The 18,502-nt window shown below is 39.7% G+C and overlaps 1 protein-coding gene across 1 annotated transcript in view; it reads left to right on the forward strand.

Moving 5' to 3' along the window:
* The window catches only part of pds5b (PDS5 cohesin associated factor B), a 29,159-nt gene extending 10,959 nt beyond the window's left edge, over window positions 1-18,200 (forward strand). Inside the window, exons 6-35 of the mRNA XM_015038907.1 lie at window positions 111-237; window positions 965-1,045; window positions 1,274-1,414; window positions 3,566-3,681; window positions 4,324-4,418; window positions 4,648-4,793; window positions 4,997-5,148; window positions 6,303-6,416; window positions 6,524-6,605; window positions 6,701-6,749; window positions 8,090-8,229; window positions 8,390-8,505; window positions 8,600-8,705; window positions 8,788-8,948; window positions 9,124-9,247; window positions 9,406-9,564; window positions 9,693-9,761; window positions 9,836-9,972; window positions 10,099-10,222; window positions 10,714-10,918; window positions 11,107-11,221; window positions 11,930-12,062; window positions 12,164-12,283; window positions 12,518-12,580; window positions 12,674-12,819; window positions 12,999-13,071; window positions 15,866-16,287; window positions 16,367-16,447; window positions 17,161-17,266; window positions 17,400-18,200. Of these exons, the coding sequence (XP_014894393.1) occupies window positions 111-237; window positions 965-1,045; window positions 1,274-1,414; window positions 3,566-3,681; window positions 4,324-4,418; window positions 4,648-4,793; window positions 4,997-5,148; window positions 6,303-6,416; window positions 6,524-6,605; window positions 6,701-6,749; window positions 8,090-8,229; window positions 8,390-8,505; window positions 8,600-8,705; window positions 8,788-8,948; window positions 9,124-9,247; window positions 9,406-9,564; window positions 9,693-9,761; window positions 9,836-9,972; window positions 10,099-10,222; window positions 10,714-10,918; window positions 11,107-11,221; window positions 11,930-12,062; window positions 12,164-12,283; window positions 12,518-12,580; window positions 12,674-12,819; window positions 12,999-13,071; window positions 15,866-16,287; window positions 16,367-16,447; window positions 17,161-17,266; window positions 17,400-17,432 (3,736 nt within the window). The 3' untranslated portion in view covers window positions 17,433-18,200. The remainder of the gene's footprint in view (window positions 1-110; window positions 238-964; window positions 1,046-1,273; window positions 1,415-3,565; window positions 3,682-4,323; window positions 4,419-4,647; window positions 4,794-4,996; window positions 5,149-6,302; window positions 6,417-6,523; window positions 6,606-6,700; window positions 6,750-8,089; window positions 8,230-8,389; window positions 8,506-8,599; window positions 8,706-8,787; window positions 8,949-9,123; window positions 9,248-9,405; window positions 9,565-9,692; window positions 9,762-9,835; window positions 9,973-10,098; window positions 10,223-10,713; window positions 10,919-11,106; window positions 11,222-11,929; window positions 12,063-12,163; window positions 12,284-12,517; window positions 12,581-12,673; window positions 12,820-12,998; window positions 13,072-15,865; window positions 16,288-16,366; window positions 16,448-17,160; window positions 17,267-17,399) is intronic.
* The last annotated feature ends 302 nt before the right edge of the window (window positions 18,201-18,502 follow it).

Below are 18,502 nucleotides of genomic sequence, written 5' to 3' on the forward strand. Positions count from 1 at the left end.
TTTAAAGTAAAAATGTGATTAGATTCATGAAATTGGGGGGGAGAAGTTCAGAAGTAAGTAAAAGATTCGGTTTATGTCGTGCTCTCATGTTCTCTGTCTTCTCTTCATAGCAACGGCCACAACCAGAAAGTGCACATGCATATGGTGGACCTGATGAGCTCCATCATCTGTGAGGGAGACACGGTGTCGCAGGAGCTGCTGGACACGGTTTTAGTCAACCTGGTGCCGGCGCATAAGGTGTGTGCAGCACTCAAAGTGCTTTACTTATTCAGTATCAACATAGTTTTAGGTGCAATAGGGATAGTAGGACAAGTTCACATGCGATTCGTCAAATCACAAAGTTTATTATGGTGGCTGGAACAAATAATTTACTTTCCACAACCCGAATGCATCATAGTTTCTATGGCTTCTGCCTCTACATTTCGAAAATGGAACAAATGTAGGGAAAAAGGATTTTCTCTCAGATTTTATTGTTGCAGAATCACAACAGAGGACTATAGACATGCTGAAACTCCCAGACAAAACCATACAACTCGTATGCAAATGAAGTAATGTTTGATTTCTTATAAATGAGAAGTATCTTTCTCATTAGTTCTGCTGGATGAGGCTGTCTCTAGATGAGAGCCTTCTGAATAACGTCAGATGCAGAGCCTTGAAGTGAACCCAACTGTCTGGTGCAATATGGTGCACAGCTTCTGTAATTAATCTCCCAAATTCATACAGTGTCCAAGGTTTATTGACCCAACTAGAGACAGCAGGGAGGCTGCTAAACTTGACCGACTGTGATAAGTCTTAGTTTTCCATACCTTGCTGTTCAGTGAGACCCCTGCAGGTGAGAAGCGGTAAAGCAGCTGAAGTTTTCCTGCAGAAGCAGACATCCATTTGCTACATATTCACATGCAACTTTCTAGATATTTCTTTAATATCATATGTTTTTTTTTTTGTTTATTCTTTGTCTGTTTAGAATTTGAATAAACAGGCTTATGACCTGGCCAAAGCTCTGCTGAAGAGGACTGCTCAAGCTATCGAACCTTACATCACCAATGTAAGATATTTTGTTGTTTCTGGCTGCACTGTGGACGCAATTCGATTGTTTACATGCTGAAAAAGACTTAAAAACATCAATTTTAAACAATTTGATTCATTTATATGTATGAATGATCAAAGCGTCACATTATCATATTTTGTAGTTGTGATATTTACATTTAATTATAAATATAAACTGACTGGACCTGAATTCTCTCATTTGTCTCTCCCTTTTCTTTCCCTCCAGTTCTTCAACCAGGTGCTGATGCTGGGAAAGACGTCAGTCAGTGATCTGTCTGAACATGTGTTTGATCTCATCCTGGAACTTTACAACATAGACAGCCATCTGCTTCTGTCTGTGCTGCCTCAGCTGGAGTTTAAACTCAAGGTACTTTCTGAACTGTAGTATTTGGGCTTTATAATAGAGGAAAACCTTTCAGCTTCAATAGAAGTTGAGTAGCAGCTAAAGGAGATTTTCCATTACACATTTTTGGGATTCTTGTCGTCTGAATTTCGACTATTGGCCTGAAGCAAGTCCTTGTTTCTGCTTCCAGAACTGTTGCTCTTTCTGACAGAGGAGTACTAAAACTGAGAGATGCAGTCAAACCACTATAAGTCACCCATAGCTGGTTGATGTGTTCATTTGTTGCAAGAAAGGAGCATAGGCTCTGCTGCTGAACAATACATCAAATTGCAGTTGTCATCAACTTTGATGCAGGACTTTTTTTTTTTTTTTTTTCTGCTATTTCAATCTAAGTGCAATGCTGTGAAAGCTCTGAGTGCAAACAGAACACACTGCCTTGCCAAAAGTTGCCACTTGGATCTAACTTAGGAAAGTAGCTCCAGGCCTCCTTTTGGATAATTACTGCATGAGCAACTATCTTCCGGTGGGAAGCAAGTTATTGAACCTGAGATGATGCAATGTGTAGCTTCTCATTTCTGAAACAACCTTGTAGGAAGACACAAAAAGTGACCATGGAGAAAATGTTTCTGTTGAGATGGGTCAAGTTTGTGTACCACATTTCAAAGGACCTCATTGTTTCTGCTGTTTTGCCGTTTTTTGATGGTTTGTCCCAGATTAGTGGAGCAGGAACTATCAAAACTGGGTTAAGAACTGCCTAGTGCATTATTAAAAATAAATGGAAGAAAAGTGGTGAACCATTGGAGGCGGAAAAATGGATCAGGCAGTCCGAACCTTAACCCCATTGCTGTTGTCGGTCTCCCCATTATTGACACAAGGCCTTGGTGTAAAATAAATGCAAAGTCAGAAGGAAGAAAATCTTGTGACATTGCAGCAGTTTATCCAAACGATGCCACAGCGAGTGTGTGCTCTGATAAAACTTTAAAGTGGCCCAACAACATATTAGAAAGTGTTTTTTAGTTGTTTTTTTTTCTGTGGTGGCAGTTTTTTGGCTAAGTAGTGTATTTAGTAAGCAGGATGCACTTTAACTGCCCTTGATGCTCACACCTGAAAAATAGTTAGGTGCTAAAACTTGTGAAGAAATGTTTGGAAACAGTGACGACAAAAGAGAAAAACCAGAGTGAGCAATTAGTGGGTTAATTGCAATTATAATATTTAGCCACAATACTAAAAACACACATGTGGGGCTGAGCCCCATCTCACCCGTTGGTCCTCACTCTTTCACCTAATGTTGTTTCAGGGTGTCCAAGTAAGAGGTTTTTCAGGGCTATTGTTAAAAAAGATCAAATATTGCTTAATTTGAAACAACTAAATTCTGAAAATTGCTTTTTTTAATGGATGCCTGTATTTTCTTTTTCTCAATTTTTTTTTGTCCTTTTTTCCCCTATTTTTAAATGTATTGTTGCAACCGTTACTGTGTGTAGTCTGAACACTGCTGAATATAGAGCTTCTAGTTCCACAACTGGATCACAAATAGTCATAAAATCTCTCTGCTTCACATGGAGCTGCTCTCTTCAAGGTAGTTTTAAGTAGATCCAGGTTTTATGCTTGTAAAGTCTCTGTTCTGCTCAGACTGATTCCAGCTTCTTTACACAAAACCTGCGTTCATTTAGCATTTAGTTTTTTTTTGTTGTTTTTTTTTTTTCAGGTTTGTTGATTCATATTTCTGAGATAAAGCAGTGGTCCAGTCAGCATTATGTTGCCTCCGCAGTGTCTCATAAAGGCGTCGCGCTGATGGATAACGCTCATTAACTCTACTGAGGGAGTGTAGATCACTGCTGTCTCCTTAGAAATAATAGCCGTGATAAAATCTGTCCGCCACAGACTCGGCTCCCACTCCCGCTCTCTCTTCCACATTTCATCACTTTCTTATTGTTTTTTTTCCTCCACTTATTTCTCTCCTTGCTGCTTTTCTTCCCCTGTCCCGGCTTCTTATACATAAATTCATTTGCGCTGTTTGTTCTGCCTGAAATCTGCATTTACATAAATGGGCCTGCATCCCTTTGCTTTATGAAAATGGTTATGTGTCTAATAAAGCTCCTAATGACACGGCAAGTCTATCCAATCGACATTACCAGTTTTTGTGCATCATTTTTCTCTCCCTTCCTGTCTTTGCAGAGTAATGATAACGACGAAAGGCTGCAGGTGGTGAAGCTGCTTGCAAAGATGTTTGGAGCCAAAGACTCTGAGCTGGCAGCACAGAACAAACCGCTCTGGCAGTGTTACCTGGGCAGGTAAAACTAAATCTGTTGTCATCTATTATAAGCCATTTAGAATATGTTTTGTACGCTTGTTCATGTTGTGTGAAACATTGCTCAACAAATTTTGGGGCAAAATCTTTGGAGGCCTTTCCTAAAAGTTTTACATCTGAGATTGCAGAAAAAAGCGGTTCTAGAAAGTTTTAACTTAGAGAGATGATTTAATAAAATCCCAACATGAAAAAGTGTTTGCCCCCTTCCTGATCTCCTTTTTTTTTCATACATGGCTGTGTTGGTTTGGGTTTTTCATTTAAAAGCTGCATTTTGTGACGTTTATGACTAACTGGTGGGATGCTCTGAAATGCTTAAATGTGATGAACATGGAAAAAAAGGAAGTCAGGAAGAGAGCCAACATTTTCCACACCACTGTACACATTTGGAAAACACTGGAATTTTTATGAAATCTGGATTATAACTCTTCTGTCGGTTATTAAAAAAAATCTTCACTCGACCCATAATTGGAAGCTCAGTAGATGCCAACCAGTTTTAAATAAACCTGTTCAAGTTTTTGAACCCCCATTTTGTACAATACTTGACAGAATTGTGTGTTTTTGAGTTGACTGACTGCTTCCTCTTTAAATGTGTTGATTTTAACATGAATTTATTTTTCCCAAAAAGGTTTAATGACATCCACGTGCCTATCAGGCTAGAGTGTGTGAAGTTTGCAAGTCACTGTCTCATGAACCATCCAGACTTGGCCAAAGACCTCACAGGTACATTTTTATAAATCATACACACGTTTAGAAAGTTGGACATTTGCTGGAGTCATAATTTGACGGTTCATAGATCAGTCGTTATAAATTTTACGACTCCTTAGCGATTAAACAATCTCAACAATTTACAAGCAGCTGTTAAACAAAAATAAGATTATTATTTGTATAAATCGGGCAGAATTTTTGCTGTTCCGATGTATCTCACTCATTTTTCTGTTTTCTTCCCCAGAATACCTGCGGGTCAGATCACATGACCCCGAGGAGGCCATCCGCCATGATGTCATCGTCTCTATAGTAACCGCAGCAAAGAAAGACTTGTCCCTAGTCAATGACGCGTTATTAAATATTGTAAAGGAGAGAACCTTGGACAAGAGAGTAAGTATGAAAACATAAAAATTGGCTTAAATAGCTCAAGGAAACAATCTCCACATTAGTGGTAATTTGGGTCTTTTTAAAAGCTGCTGTTGGATCCATTTTGTGATATTTTCTGCATATTCCAACTTTGCTGCCAAAATCCACATCTTACTTTTCACAATGTTGATCACTTTTTTTTTTTATTTCTGTCCTACTGTCTTCAGTGGCGCGTTCGTAAGGAAGCCATGATGGGCCTCGCATCGATCTACAGAAAATACTCGCTACAAGGAGAGGGGGGCCGGGAGGCCTCCAAGCAGATATCCTGGATTAAAGACAAACTGCTTCATATCTACTACCAGAACAGCATTGATGACAGGTTCCACTGCTTCCTTGTTCTCGTATAAAAAGTTCAGGGTTCCTTCCCAGTCTGGAAAAGTATGGAATTCAATATGTTGTTTTTATAGTATTGTGGTTCATACAATCATTTCAGACCGTTTGCCACAAATATAAAAATGGCATAATTATGCAAGTACTCCCTAAATACTAAAAATAAGAATTACATTTTTTGTTTGTTTGTTTGTTTGGGGTTGGACAGTGTCACAGCAGATGCTGCTCCCACAGGATACAAATTACATTGAATAAAGAGCCAAAGGTCACAGAATATTGGAAACATGGATGAGAAAAGAAGAAAATAGGCATTCATGTCGCCACTGATATCTAAGGCATTCTAACAACATGCATATTTTGGGTTAATTTTAATGTTATGTATTTGTAGATAATCAGAAAACATTTAAATAAAACTCTTAAGTCAGTTTTGGAATCCGTCGAGTAAACCCCTTTTTTTAGTGAACTGCAGCTTCATGGCTGGAGGTTGAATTTACAAGCGGGAGGAAATGAAATGAAAGTTTTATTGCCTCCAGACGTCCTAATGTAGCCATAAAACAGATAATATAGTAAAGCTGGTTTATTTCTTCTTGTGTTATTTTTCTTTAAACAGCCAGAAGGCAGAAGTGGAGCATGCTCTCCTTAAAATGGAGCGTCAAATGCATTACTCTTGATCCTCCTACACATGCTCAGCATAAAGCGCTCACCTCTCTGTGGGGTTTCATAATGTCTCCGGCTCCAGCTGAAGAAGCTGCATGTGCTGTAAAACTAACCGTTATATTGAGGGAATAAAAAAAAAAAAAAAAAGAAAACCTTCTGCGATGAGACCACAGAACGTCTGTTTGGTTATCGCTTGGAGAGCTGATCAGCTGCCAACAGGAAGCGTCTTCACTGTGACAGGCTGCGGGGAAGGGAAGATTTTACAAACACTGAGCAGCACAATGTTTTCTTTGGGGTTTTTTTTTATGTTTTGTGGTTAAAATTCTTAATACAAAAAATGAAAGTTGACTTGATCATATTTTAAACTGTTGAAATTGCTGTTTTTTTTTTTTTTTTGTTTTTTTTTTCGTATTTACTTTAATGATCAGTTTTTATTAGAGCACTTGTTATAATCCAAATCTTAGAACTCACTGCCTGTATCGTCAGGTTGCTGGTGGAGCGGGTTTTCGCCCAGTACATGGTTCCTTTCAACCTGGAAACCACTGAGAGGATGAAGTGTCTCTATTACCTTTACGCTACGTTGGACACAAACGCTGTCAAGTAAGTGTTTTTAAGTTGCTTTAAAACAACTTATCAGACCAGATAATATGTTTGTAAGACCTTTTATTGTGTAATTAAACATTGCTGTCCTCACGTGCCCCCTGCAGAGCTTTAAATGAGATGTGGAAGTGCCAGAACATGTTGAGAAACCATGTCAAAGACCTGCTGGACCTGATCAAAAAACCCAAGGTACTTCTGCAAAGCACTGTAATCTACTGGCCGTCATTTTCCTGTTTGGTGTTTCTGAATCATGTTTTTGTTCCTGTTTTTCCGCTTCTTGCCAGTCGGAGGCATCCAGTAAGGCTGTATTTGCCAAAGTCATGGTGATCACAAGTAAGTCATCTTTTCGAAGTCACAAGTTTCCACTGCAACATGGTGTTTGCGGCGATGTCGCATGAAGTACCCACAGGCTGTCTTGGAAAACAAATAATAGAGCGTAGCCATGGCAACGCATGCTGGAATACAAGACAAAGTACTGAAAATAATGATTAATGAAGAATAGGTAGTTTTCAAATGAGATTTGTAATGTAATCAAAGGATTGATTAAAGCAAAGGATTTAATCAATCCTTTGATTGATTACCAGTTGACTTGGCCAAATTATATCCTACAAATCTCTGCAGCAGCGACTGAGCAGGACGCTAGTTCTCCCATGGCTGCACAACACTATGTAAAAGCATTCATACTACTTTAACTTTTCCACGTTGTCACCTTATGACCACAAACTCAAATGTGTTTTATTGAGATTTTACGCAAAAGACTAATAAAAAGATGATTTTATTTTACAAAAATGTTGAAATGTGTATTCAGTCCCCTTTACTCTGATAGCCCTAAATAATTTCAAGTGGAACCACTCGCCTTCCTAAGCCACCTTGTTAGTAACTAGTGTTTCTGTATAATTAAACATAAGTATAAATCCAGCTGTTCTGTGACAGCCTTAGATTTTTGTTGAACATTAATGAAGTGGTAAGAAGAGAGCCACACGCTGCAAACATAAAATCAGAAGATAAAGCCAAACGTAAACTTATTGCAAAACGCTGACTGGCTTGTAAAGTGCTAATCTTGGTGTAAAACTAAACCTACACATCTCTACCAGCATACCTTACCTGGTATAATACACAGAGGTGGTAGCATCATGCTGTGTGATTCTTTTCCTGCAGCAGGAACAAGATTTGTTGGCAGTTCTGGATAATCTGATGCAAAAAACTTGAGAATGAGGCAAAGATTAGTTTTCCAGCAGAAAAACGACCTTAAACATGCAGTCAGAGATGAAATGCAATGATTCAGTCAAAGTTCAGACTTAAATCAAATTAATTCTGTCGAGAGTTACTTTTTTCCTGATGTTCTCTGTCTAATGTGACAGAACAGGATCCCATTTGCTAACAAAAATAGGCAAAAATGTAAAATCTATTGTCCAGAAGACTTTTAAAAAATATTAATAATTTTTTTTTTCTTTTTTTTTTTTTTTTACTTCCATCTGGTCTATTATGTAAAATAACAAAATATGTGCAAGTTTGTTGCTGTAACATACACAGATGTGGAAAACTTATGTAGTAGAGTTGTGTTTTATTAACACATATTTAAAAGAAGAAACAGGTCTGCTTCAGGTCTACTTCATTGTTTAAAACATGCTTTGTATGCGTGTTTGTTTGTGTGTGTGTGTGTGTGTGTATAGGAAACCTTCCAGACCCGGGCAAAGCTCAGGACTTTGTGAAGAAGCTGGCTCAGGTCCTGGAGGACGACGAGCGGATAAGGGATCAGTTGGAGACGTTGGTCAGCCCCACCTGCTCCTGCAAGCAGGCTGAAGTCTGCGTGGTGAGTCTGCGACGTCGTCCAGTCACTGCATGCGTTTTTTTTTTTTTTGGCCATTATCAAACAAATTGTATATCTAGCATGTTGAAAAAAATCACATAAAAGCACAGGCATGTTCGTGCTGTACGTTTTATTTTATTTTTATATTTGTCATCTTCATCAGCGAGACATCACTAAAAAGCTCGGAAGCCCCAAGCAGCCCAGTAATCCATTCCTGGAAATGGTCAAATTCCTGCTGGAGAGAATCGCTCCTGTACACATCGACACAGAGTCCATCAGGTACAGAGCTGGGAAAAGACAGCTTCACATCATCTCTTTAGAAAAATGTCAGGGGGAAACATTTCATTTCTCATTTTTATCTTCATCTCTTCAGTGCTTTAATAAAACAGGTAAACAAATCCATTGATGGGACGGCTGACGATGAAGAGGAGGGCGTTCCAACTGAAGAGGCGATCAGGGCAGGACTGGAGCTGCTGAAGGTAAAAACTCAAACTTCATCCTATTTTGAATTAAAACAAATTCTGCTGACTGTTACTGAATATTTTTCTGTTTCCTAAACAGGTGCTGTCCTTCACACACCCGGTGTCATTCCACTCTGCAGAGACGTTTGAGTCTTTGCTGAGCTGTCTGAAGATGGATGATGAAAAAGTGGCAGAAGCTGCTCTGCAGATCTTCAAGAACACAGGCAACAAGATGGAAGAGAGTTTCCCTCACATCAAATCGTACGTTTTTGTTTCCACATTTTATTCATGTTATAAAAATAAAACACAATCCAGGCAGCCCCACCAGGGCTTCATTTATTTCAGTGAAATGTGTACAGGATGTAATTCTGTTTTTTCGTGACTTCAACTAGTTCTTTACCAGTTTCTAATGGCGTTCTCCTGCTGCTCCTCCTAGTGTTTTACTGCAGGTACTGCAAACCAAAGCTAAGAGAGGCCCCCCTCGTCAGGCCAAGTATGCCATCCACTGCATCAATGCGATGTTCACCAACAGGGACACACACTTTGCCCAAATCTTTGAGGTCAGTTTGTGCTTCAACTCTGTTCCATGAAACTGAAAACTGTGAAATACGGAGACCAGCAGCTTTTTTTCCCTCTTGATTCAGTGAAAATGTGCTCAACCACTGTTAAATTCACTGTCAAATGTGGTGTTTTTGTTTTTTTATTCTTTTGTTTTCAGCCCCTGCACAAAAGTCTGGACCCTGCAAACCTGGAGCAGCTCATCACTCCGTTGACCACCCTGGGTCACCTGGCCCAGCTGGCCCCAGAGCAGTTCGCCGCGCCGCTAAAATCTCTAGTCGCCAACTTCATTGTGAAGGATCTGCTCATGAACGACAGGGTACAAATATATATATATATTCTCTATCCTCCAGATTCATGCTGCTGCTTTTTGTTACGTCTATCATAGAAGCAAAGATTATTATAGTTTGTAAATTAAGCTGATGATGAAATCTATTTTATTTGTAGATCCCAGGCAAGAAAACAACCAAACTTTGGGTTTCTGATGATGAAGTGTCTCCAGAGACGATGGCTAAGGTCAGTGGTGAACCTCAGTCTGTTGTTTCTGCTCCTGCAGAGGAGAAATAAAGCGTTTTCCATCCTCCGTTCAGATCCAGGGCATCAAGCTGATGGTGAGATGGCTGCTGGGAGTGAAGAACAACCAAAGCAAATCAGGCAACTCCACCCTGAGGATGCTGACTGCTATCCTGCACAGCGATGGCGATCTAACCGAGCAGGGCAGGATGGGGTAAGTAAAATAAAATCACTCCCTCTCAACGGACGCTTTTAGGCTTTAGTCTTTAAACATACCTGTGAAAGGATAAAGCACTCCTTACTGCCTCTCATCTCCACTGCCTCCTTTTATTCCCGCTAGTAAACCAGACATGTCGAGGCTGCGGCTGGCAGCAGCGTGCGCCCTCCTGAAGCTGGCTCAGGAGCCCTGCTATCATGAAATCATCACCCTGGAGCAGTATCAGCTGTGTGCTCTCGTCATCAATGTGAGAACTTCCTCTGAACCTTCTGATTGTGTAAAGTCTCATCAGACTGTGGAAGCTATTTTTATTTTATTTTTTTAAAGGTTTGCTATTCAGAAAACATTGCGTTGAAATGATAAACATGCCAGGTCAGATGTGTTAAATATTCCTGCAGAGTCTGGAAAATTCTCGAAATTGGTTAATGTGCTTTCCAGGATGGATGTCCATCACTCGATCCAGAACTCATCCATCAGTTCATCCATTCATCAGTTCAATAAATTGCACATCTTTTCTATTTAAAATGGTTTAATAGATAAAGAGAACCTTGACATTTGAGAATGAAGACTCTGTAGGAACCTTAAAGTTCATGTTGCCACTTTTCTTCCACCTCCTTCCTGCTCTGTTCCTAATAAACATTTTCATTTCTTCCTCCTTCTTCTTCCCTATTATTTTACCACCTGAATCCTGTTGCACTATCCTCTCACCTTCCCTCTCGTGCCCACCTGATCTGGCAGGATGAGTGCTACCAGGTGCGACAGTGTTTCGCCCAGAAGCTTCATCGAGGCCTCTGCCGCCTCCGCCTGCCTCTGGAGTACATGGCTGTGTTCGCTCTGTGTGCCAAGGACCCCGTCAAGGAGAGGAGAGCTCACGCTCGCCAGTGCCTGGTGAAAAACGTCAACATAAGGCGAGAGTATCTGAAGCAGCACGCGGCCATCAGCGGTACAGAACTTAAACCCTCTGAACGCTTTACACCAGATTTTCTTGTTACTTAGTAACAGTACTCCAAAGCGATCTTAATATTATCTAAGTATTTCAAATGTAGGATTTTAATAAACCTGCTAAATTACTAAAAAGAAAACTAATCAGTTTGTTGTAAGTGAAGTAATATTGAGTTTGTGTTGGAACAGACAAGTTGTTGTCTCTTCTACCGGAGTATGTGGTTCCCTACACCATCCACCTTCTGGCTCACGACCCGGATTACGTTAAAGTTCAGGACATTGAGCAGCTGAAAGAAATCAAAGAGTAAGTCAGATTTAATACAGTTGTTAGGGATTGCAAAATTTGATTAATAAGTACATACAGGATAGAAGTTGTTTTCTCTTGGGTGGGTTTTTATTATTATTTATTGACTATTTATTATTAGTAGTATTATATTGTTATAGTACACCCTGGTAGAGATGTAATTTTTTTTTTTAACAAAGAGGATTTTAGTAAAAGTTTGAGTAATGAAAGCTTCCATTTAAGTTTAACTGTGTTGAAAAATCCACATAGAAAATAAAGGTTATTAATAAATTTGTAGGTTATAAGATCTATATCAAAATAAATGTAACTGTAGGATTGTTAATTTTTATTATTTTTTTTATTTGTTAGTGTCTGGACACTTTGTTGATACTGTGATGTGAAATGAGGCTGATATCTCTTCAAAATCAGAAATCAGATTCATTATACATCCAGCTCAACAACATGGTTTATTATTTGAAATATTATTTCATTTTATATATTTAGACATAAACTCCATCTATGTCTATGTCTGTTAAAAACATTGCATAGTCCACAGTCACTACTCAGGCTATGAAAGAGCTGAGTTGTAGTTAAACAAGCATCACAGATGTTATTAACGTTGAGCTGAAATGCATAGCACTTTTATAGTTTGCTAATATTCATTGCAGTTCTTGAAGACATTAAGTTAAATGCACAATTGAACGTATGTCTGTTTTTCTTCCTCTGCAGAGCTTTGTGGTTCGTCCTCGAGATCATCATGGCCAAGAATGAGAACAACAGCCATGCGTTCATCAGAAAAATGGTGGAAAACATCAAGCAAACGAAAGACGCCCAAGCCTCCAGTGATCCCAAAACCAATGAGGTAAAAATGACGTTTCTAATGTGAATGATTGCATTAAGTACTGATGAATTATTTTCTTTATGAGGCATTTTGTCGATCAAATGTTTGCCTCTCCGTTACAGAAACTTTACACAGTGTGTGACGTAGCCATGAACATCATCATGTCAAAGAGCACCACCTACAGCCTGGAGTCCCCCAAAGACCCTGTGCTGCCTTCACGCTTCTTCACCAAACCGGACAAGGTCAGTGGCTCAGGGGCTTATGGGAAGGCCCAGTTGGATTCATTTTCATCAGAGTCAATATATAATAATGAAAATGAAGTGTGCAGAGAAATGTGCAGCCTTTACTTTTGTTTCCTGTAATTTAAAATAAAAAGGATAATAACTCACCTAACTAACATGCAGAAATGAGCACAACCACAAGATTTACTGATACGGGTTTAGTCTCTCATTCACTTGTATCTTGTCATGTTTCAGAATTTTAGCAACACTAAAAATTACCTTCCTCCAGAGATGAAAGCGTTCTTCACTCCAGGAAAAGTAAGCCTGCGAAAGCCTCTAATTTGCTGTTGCTTTCCAATTTGTATTTGGACTCAAGCAAAACCTTTTTCCATTTCTTCCTTCCATCTCAAGCCCAAGTCAGCGAACGTTTTGGGTGCGGTAAACAAGCCGCTGTCATCGGCGGGTAAACAGCTCCAGAGCAAAGCCTCTCGTATGGAAACGACCAGCAACAACGACTCGTCATCCAATCCGGGCTCCCCGCAGCGCGGCAAAACCAGGTATGGTGCATGAAACCAGCATGTTGCTCAGTGGAAGCTCTTCTAGTTTTAGAAATTCACCTATTCTAGTTGTTAAAATGCACAAATTATTATTATTATTATTATTATTATTATTTTTACATATTTATGAATATCCAGATAAAAAAATTTGTGCTAAAATAAGTTGCTGTTTCTTCCAGACATGACAGCACAGAAATGGATCATAGTGAAAACGAGGATTTCAGCCTGAAGAGATCAGACAGTGTTGACAAGGTAAGATCCAGGAAATTATACAAACTGCTGGAAATATCTCAAATTTAGAGTCAAAAGTAGAAATTTTGAAATGGTTAGTAAGAATCCTCTCAGGTGGAAATTAAATTTTTATATTTAATTGGCTTGCTTATTTAAAAAAATGCCCATGAAAATATAAAATGAACAGGGTTTCCCCCAGAAAACTTGCTAAGCCCGGTGGTCGAGGCGGTCCACCTTGTTTTTGTATTATAAGATATTAAGTTGACAGGAAATGTAAAAGTATTACTGTGTAATTATATGTTACGGGAAAAGATCTCGAGTGAAATGCTATTTAAACCCACAACTAGTCTAAAAACAACAAATTTGCTCTTCTGTTTAATCCAAATTAAGTCAGCAGCTCCATCAGGCCCCCAGGGCTTCAGGGGCCCCATAAACACTAATATTTTAAAACAGACCACAGATACATAAATATAACACTTGTTTGAGATTATCAATGCTGTTAAATTTTATTCAATTATTTAGGCATAGATAAATTAAATGATTTTAAATTGTTTAACATTTAAATACAAGATTTTAAGGAGCTGGCAAGTTTACTTTGTAAAACTTCAAAGAAGATTATTTATAGTTAGATTGTTTTGTTACCATAGCAACAATCTGATGCTGTCTGTTTAATCTTTGAATTTACAAATACAAATTAGTAAACTGCGATTATAACTTATTGCTTTTCAGGCTGGCCAATTAAATTACTCCCTTCTCCCATATTTCACTAAATCTAACACAGAAACTGTTAGAGGTGCTGATATTTTTAGCAACAAAAGGGGCCCCTAAATCAAATTCTGCTTAAGGCTTCACACAGCCTTAGACCGGCCCTGCATGATGAGGTAATCTGCTGCACTACGCAGAGATGCGCAACAAACGGGAGATTTAATTCAATGCTGCTAATGTGGCTTGAGTGGCTCTTCCATTTCATATCTGTTGAGTTTTTAATAAGCGTCACAGAAACTATTCTGGTTGGTCGAGTTTATGGGACGAGTTTCTCAGATCTCCGTGCGGCCCCGCGTATTAACTCTAAGTAGACAACGCATTTGATATGGTTTGATGCATCGTGTAACCGGAAAAATAATACTAAAAATAATAATAAAATAATATAAAATCAGCGTGATGCGTGACTCCGAGGAGAGCGCGAAAGCTCCTCACCAGGCAGAACCTGCATGATGTGGTTAGCGCTGCTTATCCACAAACGCTCCGGCCAACCGGGACCACAGACATGAACTTTACAGGGAAGACAGACACAGAGCCACACGCTGGGCAGCGTGTTGAGATACAAACGCCGCATATAATTGTTCGTTCACAAAGATAAATCATTCTCACCGCTCCACAACGTACCTCTGAATTCGCTACAAGTTATTCCTGTGGTTCACATTGAGCTGCACAACCAGAGCTAACGTGGCGGGTTTTAAACTCTTACCTAGAGTTCTCCAAAGGATCATAATTCCTCACAGTAAGTTGATGTAAATATCCATACAGGTCAGCCTGTGTCCAGTTTGAGTGAAAGGAGGAGCGCGCGATCCTGCTGAGGTAAAGCAGCGGCAGCGCGCGAGGCAAAGCGCAGAGGCGCCAGCTGTGTGATTGGTCCGCGCGCTGTCGGCTTTTAAATGCATAAACTATAAACCTATCTATTATAAACCTATCATTTAGGAATAAATCTGCTCTGCTAGTGAAATGCTAAGAGCAAAGGAGGCGCTTGCAGCCCGGCTTTTAAAGACAAACAAACAAACAAACAAAAAAAAAAACGATTTCTTTTTTTCCCCTTTCCTAGACACGTAAACAAGCAACGCTTAGCCTGGCGGCGGGGCTAGTAAAGCATGGCGGGCTGCCAGGCTTATAATACACTGGGGGAAACCCTGATGAAACTAAATTATTCTGAGGAGTTAATAGGTTTTAAATTTTAAAGAACAATTTTTTCCTGTAGGAGGTCATCCTGGACAAACATGTTGTCTGAAATGACTCAGTAGCTCAGGAGTCGACGCCTCGTTTCTGGGATCCAGCTAAGTGATGTCAGCCATAAATCCCTGTTTTAGTCTTTGAAGCTGCTGTGCAAACACCAGCTGGACCAAAGTCAAGACAAGATGAGCAAATACAAACTCACTGGTTCCAGTCTCAAAACTAACTGCAAACACGTCGTTTTGTTTGTCAATGTCTTCTTAGAGAAATGCTAAATGTAAAGTTTATGTCTCCAGACCATCAATGTTACATTGAAAATAAAATAAATAATTCTCAGGAAGCAACAAAAACCCACTTAGGTTTCACTTGGGGGGGGAAACACAAAATTATTGTCAGTTCATTCAAAGCATTTAGACGAGGCCAGGTTTTTATGGAAATGGAGCAAGCAGGTTATGAGAACATTTTCGTTTATCAGTAATCGGTTAACATTTCTAACAATAAACAGCCGTCTCTGGAGAATATAAATCCTCACTTTACCAGTGAGATTTCCAAAAAGATGTTAAGATTTCCAGATTGTTAACACGACATGTTGAAAACTTAAATAGAATAACTTTTGATGGATCTATTTCTATCTCTTTGTGGAAACCTGAATGAAACTTGATATGTCTCTGAAGAATATACTTTTTAACAACTTCTAGGGTCTTTTGTGCCTCCTCTTATTTTTAAACACTCCAAAATTAAAATAAATACTGAAACTTTTGTTATGGCAGCCTTGTATTTCCAGTTTAACACCTGAGTGATCTGAGTTAATCCCGTTCAAATCTAATGTCGCCTCTTTCTGCCACAGCTCAATGACTCTGTTCTCTTGCAGGACATGGAAAAGCCCCGCGCTCGCAAACGCGGCGTGACGTCCAGCGACGACCAGGAGAGCAAGCCAAAGCGCGGACGCAAGAGGGGGTCTGCCAACACCACCGCCGCTACCGAGTCTGAGGACCAGTGGGACGAGGACAATCGGCCAGAGGATGAACAGAACAGCCCACCGAAGAAAGGACGCAGGGGCCGACCACCGAAGTCTGCCTCTTCCAACCAGGAAACACCTGTAAAGGGGAGGAGGGGCCGAAAAAAGGCGGCGCCTCCGCCAGAGGAAGACGATGATGAGAACGAGGAGGAGGAGGAAGAAGAGGAGAGGGTGGACGACGAGGACGAAGATGATGACGACGACAAAAGTAGCGAAAACATGGAGGTGAAACCGAAGGGCGGAAGGCAAGCCAGGGCGCCACGGCGGCCACAAGGGTACGATTGGTTCACCTTCGCCGCTGCATGCTGTGAACTCGTCACTTTTTGTTTGACTAAAACTCTTCTTGTCCAGCAGCTCAGAGTCGGCAGAGTCCATGCCTCAGAAGAGGAGAGGACGTCCACCTAAATCGGCTCAGCCAGCGGCAAAGAAGCCGACGTAAGATTCACGTCAGCTCTTTCCTTCAAACAGGCGCTGCTCTCTCAGCTCAAAGCGGCAACGGTAGCAAAGCTGCACACTGACTGCAACTGGAGTTCTGGCTGCTCTGCACAGGAATTAAAGTTCATTATGGAATATATAAAAAAATATAGGTTTCTTGAAGTTTAGGTTAATGTGCATTCTTCAGTCAGAATGCTCTTTAAAGAAATTAGTGTTTAATTGGCTCGGTGAAATGTTCCTCTTGACAATTTGCAGATTTCAATGTCTTTACATAATTCTGCGCCTTGATATGTCAACTACAGTCCCTTACAGAAATATTCATACCACTTGAACTTTGATCTGTTTTGAACACAAACCTGTTTTGGGGGGATTTTACTGACACAAAGCTGATTGTAATTGGGGGAAAAAAATAGTTTTTCAAAAGAGTTTGACAAAATAAACTCCTGAAAGTACAGCAAGACTCTTGGTGAATCATAAAATTAAAACGTTTTCTTTCTGGGTATGTTTCTGCCTGGTTTGGATTTCTAGAGACTGAGATGTTTGCTCACTCTTCTTAGCAACTTGGCTCAGACTCGGTTAGATTAGACGGTACAGTGTCTGTGAACATTGGAGTTTGAATTGAAGTTCAGTTTGGACTTTGACTGGGCCATTCTAAAAGATGACAAAGTTTTGTTGTGGTCATTAAATTGTGGCCGGTTTGTGGGGTATTTCAGGCGCGGAGGGCGATCGAAAGCTACTGCTGTTGCTAAAGATGACGAAGATGAAGACGAAGAGGAAGAGGAAGAGGAGGAGGAGCAGGACGATGAGCCAGCACCAAGGGTACTTATTGAAAAGCTGACTTCAACCATTTTTGGATCATTTTTCAGTAATTAAAAGAAATCCATAACTTTTGTTCTCATCATTTTATTATTATTATTATTATTATTATTATTATTATTTTTCCTGCTTCTAGGGTCGCAAGAAGACAACCGGGCGAAGAAGATGAGCTGTGGGGGGGAAACGACGACGCGTCTCAGTTGTATTCGAGGAGGAAAGAACATGTGGACATTAAACTTTTTAAACTTTTCATATGCCTACGCTCCTACTGTTACACCCGTGTACACTCTTGCATAAACCACGTACACACTACATCAGAACATGTGCATCGTCAGCTGTGGATCGTTGCTTCGTGTCGCATTGTGATTATGTTTGCCACATTAGGTAGAAATCATTTTATCAAGAAAACAAAAAAAAAAAAATCACTTGTAAATAGTCTTCTGTCTGGTTCATGTTCTGTTGTGTTGGATGCTGACTGGGGGGATGATGTCAAGACTTTTCCCGCTGTTATAAAAATGTTCCCATTGAAACAATATTGCTTATCAAACTTCCTGCTATTTAAAAAGAATCAGATTACCGCTCAACGTTTTGTGACTGTATTTGTGTCATTTTACTGTTAATCAAATGTTTTTGTTTACAGCTATGTATATTAATTCCGTTTTTTGTTTTTTTTTTTTGTTTTTGTTTTTTTTTTTTACCATGGGCAAAATACTTAAAAAAAAAAAAAAAAGATAAAATGTTCCAAATGTGGAGTTTTCTGGATGTTATTGTAGTGTGCATTTAATTTTTAGATTTGTTCTCACTGCTAGAAGGAAGTCATGAGCAGCTATGGTTGTCGTGTTTGTCACTGCTGGTTACCTTGGCTTCACATCCACCCAGTCACGTCTCCTGTTGTATCTATATGATTCTCTATAAAATCTGAAATGTTTGAATTGTTTTTAGTTTGTTTTGATATCATTCATTTCCTTACTTTCATATTCTGCAGTGATGACTTTGTTAAAGTTCCCCTTGCCTGGTAAAAGCCACCGCTCTGTTTGCTTTGCTCTGTACAGAGGATCTGGACCCTCGGCTATTGAAAAACGATTGCTTGCTAGAAGCGTGGATTCTGTTGAAGTTCAAATTTTTACCAAGTCGCCAACGTTTGACAGAGGCATACGTAATACACCAACCAGTTCAACTCAAAGAGAAGTGCTGAGCTGAACGAGAAAACGGCTGTTAATGTTAATTCAATATTTGGAT

This window comes from Poecilia latipinna, unplaced genomic scaffold, assembly GCF_001443285.1.
Source record: "Poecilia latipinna isolate Pla-1442-1.1 unplaced genomic scaffold, P_latipinna-1.0 Scaffold457, whole genome shotgun sequence".
Taxonomy (NCBI): Eukaryota; Metazoa; Chordata; class Actinopteri; order Cyprinodontiformes; family Poeciliidae; genus Poecilia; species Poecilia latipinna.